The 21588-nt window shown below is 38.7% G+C and overlaps 1 protein-coding gene across 5 annotated transcripts in view; it reads right to left on the bottom strand.

Annotated features, from left to right (window-relative positions):
* Nucleotides 1-21331, bottom strand: part of LOC114243506 (major facilitator superfamily domain-containing protein 6) — a 52136-nt gene extending 30805 nt beyond the window's left edge. For 4 of the 5 annotated variants that reach the window (XR_016325295.1, XM_028175017.2, XM_028175015.2 and 1 more), the window contains exons 1-8: nucleotides 20823-21331; nucleotides 9522-9667; nucleotides 7870-8455; nucleotides 6533-6720; nucleotides 5284-5420; nucleotides 4563-4678; nucleotides 2755-2873; nucleotides 497-623 (exon numbers count right to left, since the gene is read on the bottom strand). Coding sequence is in view for 4 of the 5 variants with exons in the window: in XM_028175017.2 (XP_028030818.2) it covers nucleotides 497-623; nucleotides 2755-2873; nucleotides 4563-4678; nucleotides 5284-5420; nucleotides 6533-6720; nucleotides 7870-8455; nucleotides 9522-9667; nucleotides 20823-20880 (1477 nt within the window). In the remaining variant the exon portion in view is untranslated. The remainder of the gene's footprint in view (nucleotides 1-496; nucleotides 624-2754; nucleotides 2874-4562; nucleotides 4679-5283; nucleotides 5421-6532; nucleotides 6721-7869; nucleotides 8456-9521; nucleotides 9668-20822) is intronic. The other variant, XM_028175018.2, reaches the window with a different exon arrangement.
* Nucleotides 21332-21588: the final 257 nt, after the last annotated feature.

The following is a 21588-nucleotide window of genomic DNA, read 5'->3' as shown; positions in this document are numbered from 1 at the left end:
GTATGTTAGTATGTAACGGAATCTTTGAACATGATTTTGACCCCCTTCAAAACGTCGGATTAACTCGAAATTTGGTATACTTATTAAGGACCGATGACAATACAATACTATAAAAAAAAAATGAAAAAATTTAAATTCAACTATAAAATGAAAAATAAATATAAAAAAAAAACAAAACAAAAAATACGCTATTATAGAAAATCCAACTAAAAAATAGAAAATAAATTTCAATTAAAAATAGTGTAAGAAAAAATGATTATCAGTAGTTATAAATATTTTATGAACAGATATGAGTTATTTTTATAATATCCTGAAAAGCACCCCTCGCTTTTTTTTTACAATAAAATCATTTTTTTTTACATTACTTTTAATTCAAATTTATTAAAATTTATTTTCTATTTTTTAGTTGGATTTTCTATAAAAGCGTATTTTGTTAATTTTTTTAAACTATTTTTTTTTTCCAAATACCCTCTGGTCTGGTATTTCAAATACGCACCCACGCCGTCGTCCATGCCGGCCACTATGCCCTGGACAGTCGCCGAGTAACCGTCCGGGGCCACATGAGCCGCGTACCCGACTATAGTAGCGTAGCAAAGGGCATATGTCGGGCCTTGCATAATCCCCTAAAGAATCAAAGAGAAGAATTTGTGAATAACCAAAAATTTTCCCCAATTTTTGAAGTGAAACTTCTTTAGAATCGTTGTGATTTCAAACTCGATGAAACGAAAAAATAAGTCCATAGAGACGCAAACACATAAATGTATAGGATTCAGCCGGCGAGAGAATGAGATAGAACACATTAGACGTTCTCAGTGTAGTGTTTTTTTTAATACAGCGCCATCTATGAGATTTTTTAATACTAACGTGTGTATGAATGACACCTATTGTAGTGAATTTTAATTTAGGATTATACGTGAAGTTAAAATATCAATTCACAGAGGGCGCCACCTCATACTATAAAAGATGACTTATAATTATTTACTAATGACAAAATTTTACATATACTTAAGACGTTTAGGATAATTGTAGTTTAATTTTGGAAGGTTTCACTTCTACCACGTGTGAATTGCAAACATGTCTTTTTTCTTGATAAACATATTTCAATGCTTCTCGAGATATTAACTATAGTTTCATTAGAGAATAGAGGGCGTTCAATAAAAGCCCTGAATCGCGCTATAAGCATTTCCAAGGTTGGCTACCATTTTGGAGGGTAGATATAAGGAGTATACTCCCTATGTGTGGAAAAGTCCGATTATATCCGATATATCTGGCTCTGGAATCTTCAGAACTTCTGGATCTATTGAGAGACTTCATTAAGACTAACTAGAACCGTTGCGTTCATCCCACTGCTTATCCAGAGATCTTTTCACCTTAATTTTTAATACCATCTGGCTTTGAACTACCCTCCAAGTAGTTTCCAAAGCGCCACGACACGTGACGAGGTTTGTGTATACTCAGCGGCGGACAGCGGCTTTGATAATGTCCATGGGCGACAGTTACCACTAAACGGGCCGTAATATGTACATATGTCACTGTGAAATCTTGATACAATTTAAACAGGACCAAAGTCAGAAGCACCAGCCTTCAAATAAAAAAATGCGTGCGTGCGTACAAAGTACACACGTCAGAAGTGAAACTTTTTTGGCGAACTAATTTATAAGTCTTGCTTATATTTATACAAATCTAAAACTTTAGATTTCCGAGACTTAGAGGAAGGGAAAAAGGAAGATATGTTTCCGCCAAAAGTCTATCAAATGTCAATCTCAAGCCTCAGTGTTGACAGTCACATTATGTTTAGATTTCTAAATTGTAAATGACTAATATTTTGCCAATTGAATTGACTAATTTAATTTCATGCTATTTGATTAATGTTCCAAATTCTTTTCATTTCATTTCAATTCCTATTAACATTTTTCACAAAAAAATTATAAAATATTAGGCTGTATGGTATGATACACTTGCCTTTTCAGTTGGAAAAACACAACAACTACTACTACTGACATTTGACAAGTACTTAATTTCAATAGTAGTTTGATGTCACTTCCGTGGCATATCTGCGTGACATTCTGTAAAAATTTTACCCTCATGCGCCTAAAGAAGTTTCACTTCAAAAAGATGCAAGAATCATCAAAATCTTATTCCCAGAAAATAATTCTGAGACGGCAAAATCCCCCTTTTTTTATTAAAGTCGTTTTAAAAAGTAATAATATACTGAGGGTACATTATAATTTTTGTTTGCCTCAAACTCATACCCGAAATCACGCATTTAAAACCACACCACTATTCTTTTACATATCTAATTATAAATTTTTGCTATGAGACAAAATCCAATGACCAATTCAATACACAAAAATATGTATACGTTCTCGATTCCCGAACTCGAATTTTTGAGAACTACCTTTTTTTTTATAGCTTAGATGGGTGGACGGGCTCACAGCCCACCTGGTGTTAAGTGATTACTGGAGCCCATAGACATCTACAACGTAAATGCGCCACCCACCTTGAGATATAAGTTCTAAGATCTCAGTATAGTTACAACGGCTGCCCCACCCTTCAAACCGAAACGCATTACTGCTTCACGGCAGAAATAGGCAGGGCGGTGATACCTACGAGCGCGGACTCACAAGAGGTCCTACCACCAGTAAAAAACCTCCTTTTGAATATAAAAGGAGGTAGTTCTCAATTCGAGTTCGGGGTTCAAATAGGGGTCGGTTAATAACACTCTACCTTTTCGTCCCATCCCAGGGGTCTTACCTCTATCAACACCAATTGCCACGGATTCCGAATGAACGATATCAACGCCATTCTAATTCCGTAACAGAACAATGAGAATGTCAGCGTCGTTCCGTAGCCCCAGCGCTTAATTATTTTACCTGGAATTCAATACAATGCAATGCAATACCGTACAGTGCAATACATTTCATTACATTACAATGCAATGCAATACCGTATAGTGCAATACATTACAATGCAATGCAATACCGTACAGTGCAATACATTTCATTACATTACAATGCAATGCAATACCGTATAGTGCAATACATTACAATGCAATGCAATACCGTACAGTGCAATACATTTCATTACATTACAATCATGGTCTTTGAGACCAGGGGTGGGACGCATGATAAAATACCTCCCGTAGTACTCAACGGAACGCCATTGACAAGAGTTTATAAATTTAAATATCTCGGCCATGTGTTGACCCCTGATCTCAAAGATGATGAAGATATTGAACGAGAGCGGAGAGCGTTGTCGGTTAGAGCAAACATGATAGCTCGCAGGTTTGCACGGTGTTCACTTAAAGTCAAGGTCACCCTTTTTAGGGCCTACTGTACTAACTTTTACACGTGCAGCTTGTGGGCTGGATATACTCAAAGATCGTACAACGCTCTCCGTGTTCAATACAATAACGCGTTTAGGGTGCTGGTGGTGCTGCCCCGCTTTTGTAGCGCATCAGGGATGTTTGCAGACGCGCACATAGATTGTTTTTACGCTACCATGCGTAAGAGGTGTGCATCTCTGGTAAACAGAGTGAGGGCCAGCTCCAACAGTATCCTGAGCATGATAGCAAGCAGGCTGGACTGTATATACATGGGTCGCTGTGGTGCCATCTCCCATGGGATGTTACCACAGTAATTCATTGTGATGTAAATATAACTACTAACATAGGTCAAGTTTTATTAACAATTTATATGAGTCATGGATACTTGAAATAAAAACATTATTATTATTATTATTATTAATACCGTATAGTGCAATACATTACAATGCAATGCAATACCGTACAGTGCAATACATTTCATTACATTACAATGCAATGCAATACCGTACAGTGCAATACATTTCATTACATTACAATGCAATGCAATACCGTACAGTGCAATACATTTCATTACATTACAATGCAATGCAATACCGTACAGTGCAATACATTTCATTACATTACAATGCAATGCAATACCGTATAATGCAATACATTACAATACAATGCAATGCAAATGAACAAAAAACAGTACACTTTTCTAGGTTTATGAGTCGCGACCTAAGAGCTCATAGTGCGCTCTACTAACAGAAATAACGAATTCCTTCGTGAGCATAAGTCATGTGAGTATAATATTAGAACAATTTGTACCTGTCTGCAATAATTCAGTTACGGCAGTGGTTTTATTTTATTTTTTTATTGCATAGATGGGTGGACGAGCTCACAGCCTACCTGGTGTTAAGTGGTTACTGGAGCCCATAGACATCTACAACGTTAATGCGCAACCCACCTTGAGATATAAGTTCTAAGGTCTCAAGTATAGTTACAACGGCTGCCCCGCCCTTGAAACCGAAACGCATTACTGCTTCGCGGCAGAAATAGACAGGGTGGTGGTACCCACCCGTGCGGACTCCCAAGAGGCCCTACCACCACCCTTTTATCGTGACTTTTTATGTTGACAATACACTTCGTTTTTTTACGCACGCAATGTAACCAAAAATCCAATGGCGGAGTCAATGACCTCGCGTGACGCGGGAGGGAGGCGTACTGTTGGCCAAGCTTTTCCTGAAACTCTTACCTGAACAGAAAAAGAACAAAAGCTCCCCGACGAAGCTCTGCGCGGCTACCACCACGCCCTCGATGAGCTTTATCGTAGCAATCGAACCGGTTTCCTCGGCCAATTCTTCCAGGAACCTACAAAGTTCGCATATAGACGCAAAGCTCCGGAAATTAATAAGCTTCGTAAATAAGAGGGTAATTATTCGAAAAACTTAGATATACATTTTATCATAGCAACACAATTTATTTAGAACACAAGATATCGGACTAATGCTGGAACCGAAAAGAACTATAAAAAATTAAATTTTTTTGGAACGAGGTTCCTTATGGGACGTTACGGAAGGGTACCGTAACCGGGAAAAAACGTCCGTAACGTAAGATTTTATTAGTAATATACACAGTGTACGACTGAACTTTTTAATAATGTACAAAAAATTACATTTTTTTTTTATCATTCATTGACCACGATCTCAGAGCGTTCGTTTGCGCAATACACTAACTCTTATGCAAATAACCGTGAATGAAGTGTACCACAATAAGATCGCACGTTACCGAATGACCGCGGGTTGTTGCGAAACCTCCAGTTTTATTTTCTTTATACCTCGAATAGAACTGAAAATGAATATTGTTAGAATAAAGAACTTCGTTCCTATCCAGTGTCCCAAGACACCACACATCTTTGTTTTGTACACAGCAATGTAACACGTAAGTTCAGTGGCAGTTCTTATAGCAAAACTTACCAGAACATGTAATAGATTATGAAGCTGTCGAATGTGCCCGCCAGTACGGCGAACACTATGAACACAATCACCTTCGGTATCCGCAGTACAGACCGTAATGCCGCACCGGAATCGGTGGGGCTCGATAATGAGGGTAGCTGAAAATATTTTGTCTAAAATCAGCTGGGACTTTTTGGTGGGAACGCGAAGAGTGGAATCAATAAATAAAAACATTAAACACACTGCCGTGTATTTGACACGCACACATATGTATACTCTATGTTTATTGCCAAACTTTTGTTGCTTATAATCTATGGTCAAATTAAGAATAGGTTAATCTGAAAAAACCTCAGTAAAAAACCACCATTTTACTGAGATTATATTTCATCCCATATCATCTCATCTCATTTCATTTCATATCATTTCATTAATGTCTCAAATTAATCATCTTCATTTCATTAAAATTTAATTGGCTCCATACTATCATTTTTCACTTTTCACACAAATAAGAATATAAATTAAACTAAGACTTGACCTAAAGGTCTCAGTTAGCAGGTCATAAAATCCCTTAAAAAAAAACAGCTGACATACAGAGTCAGGAATTTTGATTTTCATTGCGCCCTCACAAAGTATTTACTTCGTATAACGACAAATGACAATGCGTACAAGTGTTCGGCCAATACTCGAAAATCGATTCATTTTATATATATTACTTTTTCTATTTTGTATTTTTATTGATATATTTTCTTTTAACAATAAAAAAAAGAATATTTTACAATAAAAACAAAATTAACACTAAAACTCACCAATAGCTACACGGACGAAAAATGTTCCAAGTGTTTTGATCTCGCCTTTAAACATTTATAAATAGTATAATGGTAGGCAGCGGTTTAGCTCTTGGCATTGCTGAAGTCCATGGGCGACGGTAATCATTCACCATCAGGTGGGCCGTAAGCTCGTGTCTAAAAGGGTAATTAGAAAAAATGTATATACAGATTTTACTTATTACTAGCGACCCGCCCTCGCTTCGCTTCGGAAACATTAAAACACACATGAAACCAAAAAATAAAAATAAAAAAAAATAAAAAAAAGTAGCCTATGTTCATCAGGGACAATGTCGGCTTCTAATGGAAAAATAATTTTTCAAATCGGTCCAGTAGTTTCGGAGCCTATTCGAAACAAACAAACAAACAAATCTTTCCTCTTTATAATATTAGTATAGATTTTTGGCTACACCCTGTATATGAACATAATATAGATATTCGCTTACCGTCAACGCTCTGCAGCTATACAGATCGATGCCGGTCGCAATTAGGGCTATCACGAACGCCGGCGTGTAGTCCTTGTACTTGCCATCAGATACCATATCCACCAGGCAACCTCCCAGTAGGGCCGTCACCCCATACCCAATAGTGCCCCAAGCTCGTTGGGCACCGTATTTCGACCCTCGATCTGGACCTTCAAGAGTTTATCTAATTAAATCATTGACCGCCCACATAGACCCGATGACCGTTATTTGTAGCATCTAGCTGCTGTCACATACCTTCATCTATCATCATGTATCATCTTTCGGTGGATCTAGAAAGAGATCACCCTACTATTTCCTTTCCTGTCACTCGGGAACCCTTTCACTTTTTTCCCCTACCTATTCGTTGGTAGTCTAGGGAGCTTTTCCGGCTACGCTTGGACGGGTAGGTGAACTCACGGGCTCAACCTGAGAGAATTTGCTAACACTAGCCCTAGCAAGAGCAGTGCTTCGCTGAATCTACCACCGGATCGGAATCACGACCCACTGAAGAGATCCGGTGAGAAACTCAGTGGACTAGTCTTTCACAAAGGGGATCACACATCTTTACTGGTGGTAGGACCTCTTGTGAGCCCGCGCGGGTGGGTACCACCACCTCGTCTATTTCAGCCGTGAAGCAGTAATGCGTTTCGGTTTAAAGGGTGGGGCAGCCGTAGTAACTATACTTGAGACTTTAGAACTTATCTCAAGGTGGGTGGCACATTTACGTCGTAGATGTCTATGGGCTCCAGTAACCACTTAACACCAGGTGGGCTGTGCGCTCGTTCACCAAACTAAGCAATAAAAATAAATAAAAACACTACACCAAATACTGGATTTTAAGGTTAGTTACTTCATCCTATGCCTATTACTGCTGTTGTAATGAAGATATAAGCGTCATACCCCTCACGCCCCAAGGAGAGTGGCGGCATTAATGTTACCACATGGACCATGAGGCTTTAAATAAAAATACTTTTACTCCTGTTTTTTATTAGCTGGAGACAACGCGAGACCAAACCGTAAGTCATTTTTTAACTATGCCCACAAGTTGCAGGAGCCGCGGAAAATATTTCGATATTTTTTTTACGTCTTTATAGGTAGGTAGACCGGTCATATTATAAGAGCGACGTTGGCATATGGACATCAGCAACGCTGGAAATACAGCCAAGTCGCTGCCTAACGGTAACAGCTCTGCGCAAAAGAAAGAACATGACATAGCGCTCGGGTAATACCGTGGAGGGTAGTTCCCTAGAAATGAACCGTGGATGGACACTGCCATGCAAAAAAAAGCCTCAAATTCGAATAAAACAAAAACCACTCACCAAGCACGTCGAAGCACACGGCGTCACCGATACAATTGGCCACGTTAAACGCGACTGTACCCAGACTCATCAGAACCACGAACGCCCAAAACGTAAGACTCACATAGACGCTACCCCCTCCACCCGTTTCAACAGAAGAATCACCAGAGTTCTTCTCATTAACGTCAACCAAATTCTTGGTGGAGTCTGATATCTCTCTTTTGACTCGATTCAATCCCTTTTCGTAGCACAACAAATCGCAGCCGTCTCTGGGCGTGCACTTCACTTGCCCATCTCGGACTTCGCTTAAGTCCATGTTCAGGGTCAGACAGGTCGAATTCATGACGTCACTGTCCAAGTATGCCGTATCGATGACGGTCGTGTTCCGCAGATACACATCGAACGTTCCCGGAGTACAATTCCAGTGGCACGTGTACTTTTCTAAGTTCAGGGACTGATCGTTTCGTCTCAAATCAACGGTTTCCAGTTTATAAACGTATTCCAGGAAGGGCGGCTCGATGGTTTCCGGGGTGGGCAGGAACCAGAGGCAACAGTACGACCCAGTCATAACCGATATTAGCAGCATGAATACTAGCTTCCTGTGCGCCTGTAGGGTACACAGATATAATTCTTAGCACGATACCTTTATTTTTGTTTTTTTATCAATAGGGCATACAGTCAGATGTGTGTTGTGATGAGACGAAATGACATTGAGGATGGTGAGAGAGTTTTAAATATCGATGTGGAAGGCTTTAGAGGAAGAGGAAGACCGAAGAAAAAATATATGGATTGCGTGAGACGATATGTGTAAGAGAGGAGTGAGCAAAGAATTGGTATATGATAGAGTATGGAAGGAGAAAATATGTGGCGCCGACCACAGGTGACTGGGAGAAGGGCAGGAGAATGATGATGATGATAATGAGGGTATATAGTCAAACTACCAAGAAAGACTCTTGTAAGGCATCAGTTGAAAATACACGTCAAGGGGATTCTTGACCATGGATGCTGCGCAGATTCGATACGAGAGCCCGTAATCCCACACGTAGTATAGTGGTTGGGAATGTCGATCAGTGTACCAATGAGGCGGTCAAGATATAGGATTTTTTTTTCTGGTTTAAAGTGATTTTACCGGAGTTTACCATAAGGCATGAGGCTCTAGTCTCAATTCTTTGGTCCAATGGGCCTTTGAAACTGGAACGCATGACTGCTTCGCAGCAGAAATAGGTAGGTAGGTGGCATTTACCCGGCAGGCTTACGATACGCCCTCCTACTAGTTATTGTGATTTATTCGAATTATAGGTGCTTCTACTGGGAATGAATTGCCGTTAAGTGCAAGGAATAACATTGTAACCCAAATTTAGCTCAAACTGAGTTACAATGTTATTTCTAGCGCGTATCGCTTTGTTCTGTTAGACTTAGGACGCTGACGGCGTTTCTAAATTTATAGTTTATTTATTGAAAATGTATTTGTGTAGTCAAATCACTGCCCGTGCTAAAACTAAGGGAAAACAACATTTAATAATTAAACGTAGGTACTTGATTTTAGTAAGTAGTTATTCACATTGCACGGGTACGCAATGTAACGCCGTGTCACAAGAGGCCGTTGACCCAGCGCGACTGGCTTTTAACGTACATTACATGCTATGATAACGAATGAATGAATTGTAGTTTACCGGCCAATAATCTACAACGTAGCCGAAGAGTGGCTTCGCAGTCGCCCACAGCAGGGGTAGAATAGCTGTCACGATTCCCATCGCTGCGGGCGTGACTCCCAGTTGCCGCCCGAAGACATTCATTTGCGGCAACAGCGGCCCCAGGGCTGCAAACAAGGAAAGACTGTTAGGTATGTTTGTTTGTTTTTTTTTTTAGAAGTCGTCGTGGCCTGAAGGATAAGACGTCCGGTGTATTCGTGTTGAAGCGATGCACCGGTGTTCGAATCCCGCAGGCAGGTACCAATTTTTCTAATGAAATACGTACTCAACAAATGTTCACGATTGACTTCCACGGTGAAGGAATAACATCGTGTAATAAAAATCAAACCCGCAAAAATTATAATTTGCGTAATTACTGGTGGTAGTACCTCTTGAGAGTCCGCGCGGGTAGTTACCACCGCCCTGCGTATTTCTGCCGTGAAGCAGTAATGCGTTTCGGTTTGAAGGGCGGGGCAGCCGTTGTAACTATACTGAGACCTTAGAACTTACATCTCAAGGTGGGTGACGCGTTTACGTTCGTAGATGTCTATGGGCTCCAGTAACCACTTAACATCAGGTGGGCTATGAGTTCGTTCACCCACCTAAGCAATAAAGAAAAGGTATCAAAAAACCCATCGCAAGCAACTTTTTTGCTGCAGCTACATAAGCAATGTGCAGAACACCATCCAGATGGTCAGATCTATTAAGAGAAGCACTTGATGGTAGTCTGTACCATGCGGTCCGTGCCACCCATGATCGAACACAGTGGCAGAACGTCACATGTGGTCGCGATCCTCAGCAGTCAGGGAACGATATAGAAGAGAACGTAAGCGAGCCATAAGATATTAATTGGCTACCGTAGCCCGTGGACATCATGATGTGAAGCACTTTTTCTTTTCCTACCTAAACTGATAGCCTTGAGAGGCTATTTCAGCGTAACCTTAACTAGTAGGTGAGCTCACGGGGCTCAAGCCGGAGTGATGCTAACACTGACCCTAGGAAGAGCAGTGCTTCGCAGAATCTACCACTGGATCGGAAACGCGACCCACTGAGAAGATCCCGCGAGAAACTCAGTGGGTTGTGTCTGTGGGTTAATTTACGTGCCGAACCCTACGACAAGAACGATGACCGGTGCTTGGGGTACCTAATAGCACGGATAGTGGATCGGAAGGATCCGAAATGACGTGTTTAGGGCGACATCGTCTGTTTACCATTCGGTCCGTAGGATCGGAAAATTTCTGCTTCATATTGCAAGAATAGCCGAGCGCTATATATTGTTCATATATTAATATATATATATAAATTATGTGACACGTTGTTTGTCCGCGATGGACACCTAAACTACTGAACCGATTGTAACTTGTTTTTTTAAATACGTTTTGTTCCAACTTAGGCCATTGGATGGTTTTATTTCGATTAATGGTCGTAATATTTATTAATCTATATACATATAAATAAATTTGGAGTGTCTGTTTGCAATATTGAAATAACCGCTTTTTACTACATGCATATGAATATATATACGGCACATACACCAAAATAACATTTTTTACAATGTTTGTCTGTCTGTCTGTTTGTTCCGGATAATCTCTGGAAAGGTTGGACCGATTTTGATGGGACTTTCACTGATAGGTAGCTGATGATATAAGGAGTAACTTAGGTTACTTTTTTTTAGACTAGCTTCGCCCCGCGGCGTCACTCGCGGTACGACAATAACGCGGGTAGCATCGCGGGACTCGACTATCAATAATAAAATTTAATGTTTCCGAAGCGAAGCGAGGGCGGGTCGCTAGTTAACAATAAAATTATTTTTTATGTTGATTATTGTTATTAATTTCGTAAGTCTAAAACAGATGGCGCCTTAAATCAGTTTTTACAGCCAATTGTGATACTGTCTGACATTAATATCTCATAGATGGCGCTGTGTTAAAAATACCAACCTTTCACTTAAGCTACGATTTAATAAGCATAAACACCACATGTTGCTGAAGCTAAAGTATAAGTGAAATTTATTTTGTAGTAAACGTAATACAGTGAAATCCAATTGTTCTTACTTTGTTAATTTTTAGCATTAGCATAGCCGGCCACGTGTTATTTAGAAACCAAAAACCTTAGCCACAGCAACGTGTGGCCGAGCCTGCTAGTTAAATTTATAAAAATAGAAACACATATACCAAAACTGCCTTAAACAAATCCAGCATCAAGATAAATATATCATCATGTAGTTTACCAAAGAAATATTTGTATCTGTATGATAAAACACTTTAAGCATTGAACGATCCAAAGATAAGTTTGTATGTTACGTTGTAGATAAGTGTAGCGCACACGGAAGTCAGAGAAACACCAAGATTCGCATACGTACCAATATATTTATTTTATTGTATTTTCCGTGAATCAAAGACATTTTTTTTTAAATGAGTTTATGACCTGGTAACTACTGACCTTTATTAGGTCATGTCTTATTTTAATTTATATTCTTATTTTATGACTAGCGGCCCGCTCCGGCTCCGCAAGGGTCTTTAATAAAAATTTCAACGATATTTGCCATTGCTTTATTTTTTAAAATAAAAGAACTTATTGCGGCATAACTATAATAGAATTAACTGTTGCGACACTTTTTGTAAATAATAATGTGTTCTAAAAAGTCGTAGTACATTATTTTATTCTATCATCAATAGTTTTCGCAGGGCACGCGATGTAAAGAATATTTTAGGTAATTTTTTTACATCTTGGGTTACATTATTGGAGTTTTAATAAGGATATAGCCTATGTCACTCGGGAATAATGTAGCTTCCAAACAATTAAAGAATTTTTCAAATCCGTTAAGTAGTTTCGGAGCCTATTCAATACAAACAAATAAACAAATCTTTCCTCTTTATAATATTAGTATTGAAAAATGATAATATGGAACGAAATAAATTGATATGAAGATGATTAATTTGAGACATTAATCAACTGGGATGAAATTAAATTAAATGAGATAAGTTGATATGAGATGTGATGTAATCTCAGTAAAATGGTGGTCATTTACTGAGGTTTTTTCAGGGGACTTTTTGGGGGATTCCAGAAGCTACGTCTTGTCGCTTTGTTTCATTTTCCCACATTTGTGCACTTCCACAGATTCTAAAGGGTAATAAACCACCGTTATCTTATCTTATACCTTTAAATGAGCAATTCTTGTATACATATAATCTGAATCTGGGAAACGGCTCCAACGATTTTCATAAAATTTAGTATACAGGAGATTTAGGGGGCGATAAATCGATCTAGCTACGATTTATTTTCAGAAAATGTTGTTTTATTCATGTTTTCAATAATCAACTCTTCCCGACATCTATTGACGAATAATAATACTATTTTTCTTAATTGAGGGCAACTAACCGCTTTAAAGACATAACAAGATGGCGTTATTAAAAAAAAAACCGATCATCATCTAGTTACACATTTAAACCTGAAGAAACACTAAATAGACAAAATAAAACAAATCACACAGCTTCACTCCTCGCGTTCCCGCCAAAAAGTCCCATTTCATCATTTAAAATAATAATCAAAACCACCGTCTTAATATTACTAAAAGTCGTTATCCACGAAAAGAAAAGTCCCGAAAACATAATTCAAAATAACGTTAACACATACTGTTAGAGCGTTCTGAGTAAATTTATTTATAGAAAACAATTGACGGTAGTTAGAAATATATTCACAATTTTTTTAATACAATTTGACTGACTCGGTCTACCGAGTCAGGACCTCGGCGCAAAAGTCAGGACCCCTATCTACTGCTAGAGCAGTAGATAGGGGTCCTGACTTTTGCGCCGAGGGTCGTGGGTTCGATTCCCACATAGGGCCATAGATTCGTGTGATGAACAAGTCATTTTTTTTATTGCTCACGTGGGGGCTTCGATCTCACAGCCCACCTGGTATTAAGAGCCACCACTCCGGAGCCCATAGACATCTACAACGTAAATGCGCCACCCACTTTGAGATATGAGTCTAATAGACGTCTACAACGTAAATGCCGCCTTGAGGTATGAGTTCTAAGGTCTCAGAATAGTTACAACGGCTGCCCCACCCGTCAAACCGAAACGCATACTGCTTCACGGCAGAAATAGGCGGGATGGTGGTACCCGTGCGAACTCACAAGAGGTCCTACCACCAGTAAACACGCAAATTATAATTTTGCGGGTTTGATTTTTATTACACGATGTTATTCCTTCACCGTGGAAGTCAATCGTTAACATTTGTTGAGTACGTATTTCATTAGAAAAATTGGTACCCGCCTGCGGGATTCGAACACCGTCGCGTCGCACTGCTACATACGAATACACCGGACGTCTTACGACGAATTCGTTGTTATTATCTGTATGAATGTTATCTGTTATTGCATGCATTGACAAGTCAAACATCGCAATACCCTAATTTGATTTTATTGTGTGCACTCTGAGATAGCGACAATTAGATAATATGTAAACGAAGACTGGTCTGGTTTTGTATGCGTGATTTCTGAGAGAAATTTGAGGCAAACAAAACCATAATGTACTGTGTAGTATATTATTATTTTTACCCGACTTCAACGAACGGGGGTTGTGTTGTCTGAGAACTATTTTCTAGGTTCTAGGGGTCGCCATATGGTGGAATGCCGATCCATTTTGAGGCGGACCACGAGAACACAGAAACTTGAACTATACAGTACGCACTGGTGGTAGGACTTGTGAGTCCGCGCGGGTAGGTACCACCACCCCGCCTGTTTCTACCGTGAAGCAGTAATGCGTTTCGGTTTGAAGGGTGGGGCAGCCGTTGTAACTAGGTATACTGAGACCTTAGAACTTATATCTCAGGGTGGGTGGCGCATTTGCGTTGTAGATTTAATTCATTTTTGTAGCTCTGAATATTTGTAACCGCACACAGATTCCATCCAAAACTCTTCACTGGAAATTTGCGTTTTTTTTTATTGCTTAGATGGGTGGACGAGCTCACAGCCCACCTGGTGTTAAGTGGTTACTGGAGTCCATAGACATCTACGACGTAAATGCGCCATCCACCTTGGGATATAAGTTCTAAGGTCTCAAGTATAGTTACAACGGCCCACCCTTCAAACTGAGACGCATTACTGCTTCACGGCAGAAATAGGCAGGGCGGTGGTACCTACCCGCGCGGACTCACAAGAGGTCCTGCCACCAGTAAAGTTCTGAACAACAAAATTGGGATCGTTTGTCTACCGAGAAATTTCACTCGCTCAGTGGAAGATCTTCATCGTAAACCCCTAAAAGTTTATGTCCACAAACATTACAGGCATTCGCTTAGTAAGCTCTTTAAAAAAAAAAAAAAACAAATCAGCGGATCATCTAGCACGATAAGGCACGTGAATTCAACCGGCGAACCCAGTTGGGTCTCATAGGAAACCGGGAACCGGCCGAAAGGGGGTCATTAACATTGGCATTGAAGCGATAAGCGAATTTAAATTGATAGTCGCGCAACGTTATGTAACGAAACAAATCGCGAATACCAGTGTGCTTAGTGCGAATTTAACGTTCTCGCTAGCGTAAAAGTTAACTCAAATTTGTATGGAGTTGGAACGTTTGCCTACGTTTGACGCTAGGGGCGCTGTTCGAAATTCATACTACAGTCGTCGTGGCCGTCCGTTGCAATCGTATCTAGGGATGCAACGGTGTTCGAATCCCGCAGGCGGGTACCAATTTTTCTAATGAAATATGTACTTAACAAATGTTCACGATTGACTTCCACGGTGAAGGAATAGCATCGTGTAATAAAAATCAAACCCGCAATTTTATAATTTGCGTAATAACTGGTGGTAGGACCACTTGTGAATCCGCGCGGGTAGGTACAAACGCCCTGACTATTTCTGCCGTGAAGCAGTAATGCGTTTCGGATTGAAGGGTGGGGCAGCCGTTGTAACTATACTGAGACCTTAGAACTCATATCTCGAGGTGGGTGGCGGCATTTACGTTGTTATGTCTATGGGCTCCAGTAACCACTTAACACAAGGTGGGCTGTGAGCTCGTCTACACATCTAAGCAATAAAAAAAATACAAATATAAGTAAACTTTTACGTTATCGAGAACGTTAAAAAACTCGCACTAAGCACACTGTTGTGATACGACGTCACCTTTCATCAAACCAATTGACTTGTTTATGAATTTTAAATTAACACAAGTGTAGCACTGCAGATATAATTAAAACGGCTGTTAAACAAGGAAGAGGCTTTTTAGAATTTAATTGGGGTCTTATTTAACGCGTATCGGTAAAGCTTTTTTTCCAGTTTCAACAGGACAGGTGGGCGAGCAAAGGCTCAGCCAGGAGGGGTGGGATTTGCTAGCAGCTGCCCGAGTAATCTAGGGTGTGAGATTCCTCCTCCTAATCCGGGAGGAAATCCGTGTGGAGCTTCCCCTTTGAAATAGCACCGCAGTACTTTTCGCTGGGTCGATGTCTATGCGCCATTTTCGGAACCACCGTCCTAGGGCTACGGCTGCGCTCTGAAGCTTCCTCGCGATTAGAGACTTGTTTCTGACTCCAATAGTAAGCACTCGTGTCGTCGGCGAATAAAGCTAATTGGGTCGGCAGTGACCGGGGAATATATTTGACGAATAAGATAAATAGGAGGGGCGAGAGGACAGAGCCTTGCGGGACTCCAGCCGTACTATCCTCGTCTCTTCGATTGAATGACCATTCGTTTGGTCTATCTTAGTGGTCAGCTACCATCGGCTCCTTGGAGTCATCAGCTATGGCTCTTCCACGAAATGTTTAGTTCGGACACGGAATATTATTTATTATCTTGCCTACGAAGAATCGTCTCTTAAACATTTTTTTTAAACACGAGGCTCCAAATCCCTTATTTAGAATTGAAGTTGAATAATTTTTATACTTTGTGTTATAAAGATGTACATCGACCGTAAGATTCCAGTACCTCACTTTTTTACTGATATCGTTTTTTCGCGCCATCTGTTAGATTTATACCTTAATGTTAGAAGTGGCTACTTTTATTTGTATTTTTTCTAATAAAATACATATTACCTATTTAAAACAAAATGTAATGGAAATACCTGCTAACTTACTTACAGTCGTAAAGGAACGTGATTTGAATATTTTCTTCTTAGCAATATAAGACTACATAGTGTAAAAATAATAAACTTGGATTTCGGGTTCGTAAATACGATCCGTATTTTCTTAGCATTTTGGTTTATATGGCTATTATTACAACAAAATAATCATGGGTACCGGTTTTAATCATGGAACATTTGTATTATAAAATTGAGACCTTTATAGTTGAACTCATGTCTGATTGCAGTCAGAGTAATCTCATACTGGCTTCTACCTTTTTTACTAGTGGTAGGGCTTCTTGTGAGTCCGCGCGGGTAGGTACCACCGCCCTGCCTATTTCTGCCGTGAAGCAGTAATGCGTTTCGGTTTGAAGGGTGGGGCAGCCATTGTAACTATACTTGAGACCTTAGAACTTATATCTCAAGGTGGGTGGCGCATTTATGTCGTAGATGTCTATGGGCTCCAGTAACCAATTAACACCAGGTGGGCTGTGAGTTCGTCCACCCATCTAATAAAAAATAAATAAAAAATAAAACCAGAACTGTGAGCTCATCTGCATAATAAAAAAGAGTGCAGACATTATTCATAAAATTTACTATAATATATGGCAGTTCAATTGATATGTGAGTGAAGCCACTTATAGCAAGTTGTTGTTGTAATTAAGGTCTATTACTGCCGCAATACTATAGTGTTATTACAGTGGAAATGTACATTGACTCCATAGCACTTTTTTTTTTTTTAGATGTGTGGATGATCTCACTGCCCACCTGGTGTTAAGTGGTTACTGGAGCCCATAGACGTCTACAGCGTAAATGCGCCACACACCTTGAGATATAAGTTCTAAGATCTCAGTATAGTTACAACGGCTGCCCCACCCTTCAAACCGAAACGCATTATTGCTTCACGGCAGAAATAGGCGGGGCGGTGGTACCTACCCGTGCGGACTCACAAGAGGTCCTACCACCAGTAATTACGCAAATTATAATTTTGCGGGTTTTGATTTTTATTACACGATGTTATTCCTTCACCGTGGAAGTCAATCGTGAACATTTTGTTAAGTACGTATTTCATTAGAAAAAATGGTACCCGCCTGCGGGATTCGAACACCGGTGCATCGCTAGATACGAATGCACCGGACGTCTTATCCTTTAGGCCACGACGACGACACATGTTCATTAAACAAGAGAATTCTGGACAGTACCAAGACTCGGCTTCACCTCTGCGATAACAATATTAAATGAGCGACGGTGAGCATTCACTGTGTGTGCAAAACACCTATTTTATTTCTCAGTGGGTTACTATACATAAGCTGGGCCATGAGCTGCCCATAAATGTCATATCTCTTTTTATCTATCAGTAAAATTGTTATTATGTTCCTATCTATACTAATATTATAAAGCTGAAGAGTTTGTTTGTTTGAACGCGTTAATCTCAGGAACTACTGGTCCGATTTGAAAAATTCTTTCAGTGTTAGATAACCCATTTATTGAGGAAGGCTTTAGGCTATATAACATCACGGTAAGGCCAATACAAGTGGAGCACCAATAAATAATGTTTCAAAATAGGCATTTAAATAGTTCATTAACATTCTATATTTCAAAAATATTTTCACTTTCTACATAAATGAAGTGGGAGCAAAATTTAGCGTTATGCCAAAATAACTATTCCACGCCGGACGGAGTCGCGGGCAAAAGCTAGTGTTAAATAAAAACATAAAATAAAGGTACTTTAAAAGACGGTGTCACAAATTAGAAGAACTATGGAACAAAACGTTTCATAACCATTTCGTGCTATCTATTAATGTAGTAATGTTTATAACATAATTTGCTGATCATATAAGATATAGCATTTTAGATAACAGTAATATCACAATCTGGAGACTGTTGATACTGCGAAATACTGTGTGATCACATAATGTTAGGCAATTAATTCTAAAGTGATTATACAAAATCAAAGACTGAGCAAACATCTACTAAAATATTATGTAATAATAATGTATTATCAAGTTTGTATAATTTACATTTATTTGGAGGAGAGAAAGTTTTGAGTTTGTTGTTTCACTGGTGAAACCTGTGATGGTGTCTTTGCTTTTTATGATAAAGAGACAGAAAGAGAGAAAGAGACAGAGAGACAGAGAAAGAGACAGAGAGAGAGAGAGACAGAGACCTTAGACTTTATTGCACAGCAACACACAAACAACATTCAAAAACAGCCAACAGGCTTTTATTGTGTTGTTTTGTAGTGGGTCAGATTAAAATCATGTCATTCCCATGAGTAATAACACCAATATATCTTTTAAAAACCATACAGACAAAGCCACGGACAACAAGCTAATAAATTATACTTTACTAATAATTGTTGAGGCAGTTACCGGTGGTAGGACCTCTTGTGAACCCACATGGGTACGAATCACCACCTTGCCTATTTCTGCCGTGAAACCGTAATGGGTTTCCGTTTGAAAGGTGGGGCAGCCGTTGTAACTATACTGAGACCTTAGAACTCATATCTCAAGGTGGGTGATGGCAGTTACGTTGTAGACGTCTATGGGCTAGTCGGTATAGACTTGTGAGTAAAACTGCTGCTTACCGATAAGGACTTTTGTCAACTTCCTTTGCAATTTAATGTTGAAGTAAAAAATAGTTTTTGTATATGAAAATAGCTCAGGACTGCGGCAAAGGATTCTTTTCAAATCTGATTTTAAATGGGATAGTTATCACTCGTGAACGTGAAAAAGTCAGACCGACTGAGTAACCGTATAATAAGAAGCAAAACAAAGGTAATAGATATAGGGTGCAAAATTAGAAGGCTTAAATGGCGTTGGGCAGGGCATATGGTTAGAGGTAAAGATAAATGGAGCAAAGTTGTGACACAATGGTATCCTAGAGAAAGTAAAAGGAAAAAAGGTAGACCGCAAAAAGATGGGATGACGACATAAGACAAGTGGCAGGCGTCACATGGAACAGAGTGGCTCAAGAAAGACATGAGTGGAAAAGGTTGGAGGAGGCCTTTGTCGATTGGCAAACAGATCTGCAGAAAATAAGAAAAATTCAAATAATAGGCTAGATTAAGGTTTAAATAAAATTTAAGTTTTATATATTATATTTAATTTTAGTTATATAATTGTAATATGGATCTGAATAAAAGGCTATATTATTATTATTATTATTATTAGTTATCACTCTGGGAACAGCACAAGAGGTATGATTAAACCTAACAATAAGTACAGTTATCCAGTCTATTTCTGCCCTAAGTTGTGTAATTTCGTTAGAGCATCATAGCTAATTCAATAGCATAGCTTAAGCCAAATAGAGTAGAAGTTCTTTCATTTATTAATAGTCAAATAAAGTCATCTGTGACCATGATAATTTTCTATACATCGACGCTTGAAAGGCAAAAGTGACAATAACTGCTTTGTTCATAAATGATAGGCGATAACCGTATTCTATGCGCAAAAAAAAAAATTTCTAGGTCTATTAAAATAATTTCAATCCTACAGTTAGATTCGTTTAAATAGAATTTTTTTCAGGTATTTCAACTTTAAATTAGTCTACTGTAAAGTTCAGGCATTGTCGCTTAGTCATGTTTGCCTTTCAAGCATCAATATTATTAAAACATAGTAAAAATTACCATAATAGGCTGTGAGATTAAGCAGTAGTTTCTGTTAAGTCAACTAAACTGTTTCCATGTAAAATTATTTATATTAAAAACAATTATTTAAGTAATCTAATTTTTACTAGTGGTAAGACATCTTGCGAGTCAGCACGGGTAGGTACCACCGCACTCCCTATTTCTGCAGTGAAGCAGTTATACGTTTGGGTTTGAACAGCGGGGCAGCCGTAGTTAAAAGTGAGACCTCAGAACTCATGCCTCAAGGTGGATGGCGGCATTTGTGTTGTAGATGTCTATGAGCTCCAGTATCCACTTAACAACAGGTGGGTTGTCAGCTCGTCCACACATCTAAGCAATTTTTTTTTTAAAACTCGTAAGCACTGTTCTATTGAAGTAGTTAAAGCAAATATAGAATGGAGCCATTATTATATGTACATATTGGACTTTCACCAAATTTTTTAAATTCCCAAAATTTCCTGATATTAAAAAATAAATCAACAATTAAAAGGTTATTATCATTTACAAGAAATTTTATAAACACCACCATTAAGTGTATTATGATTACTCAATATTTTTCTTAATGATTTAAAATAATAAAAATTTATACATATTACTTACCGGCGAAGAAAAAGAAGAAATGCGCCTTTATAGGCAGCAAGCTTTTGTTAATCTTCATTTTATGCAAATTTCATTAAAGCGATGGCGTATTCATGAAATTAATTTTAAAACTAGTTTTGATTTTTTTGACGAAACTGAACACTAACATAACGATCTGCCCTGTCGTGTAGTCCGCGAACCATTTAACCGTATAATTAAAAATCTAGACGCAGTTCCATAAATAATAATCTTTGTTTGCTTCCACAATAAATTAAAGTGATTAAAGTGTAATTTTTATTCAACTGTATTCATTTAAACTATGTTGACTAAAAAACAAAGTCGCAACTCTGTTGTGAAGTATATTTTTAACAGAGCAATCTAACATTTCTATCAAAACATGGTTCAGCGTGATAAAATTGTGATGGGTTATCAGTCTAGGATTTTCACTTTTGTTTATCAATAAGAGCAACATTTGAAATATGAATATTGGAAGACGAAAGATAACAAGTTTAGTATCAACAACAGTCAACCTAACTTTCCAATTTGATAAATTGATGTGGAATAGCGCCATCTGTTGTTCGAGAATACTTAGCTTCTGTCAAGTAAAAAAACGGAATAAAAGCTTAACGATAGCTTTAAAAGATTTTGAATAGTGGAAAAAACCTAAAATACATATAATTTTAATGGTATGAATAGTCCCATTCTCGTGTTGTCTTAGTTAAGGGCCCTTCTTCTCACAATTTATTAACATCATGTTCAACTTCAACAATAGATGGCGTAAAAGTGT

This window comes from Bombyx mandarina, chromosome 24, assembly GCF_030267445.1.
Source record: "Bombyx mandarina strain Sakado chromosome 24, ASM3026744v2".
NCBI classification, from domain to species: domain Eukaryota; kingdom Metazoa; phylum Arthropoda; class Insecta; order Lepidoptera; family Bombycidae; genus Bombyx; species Bombyx mandarina.
Note: the sequence above shows the minus strand (reverse complement) of the source record. Positions and strands in the feature narration are given on the sequence as shown.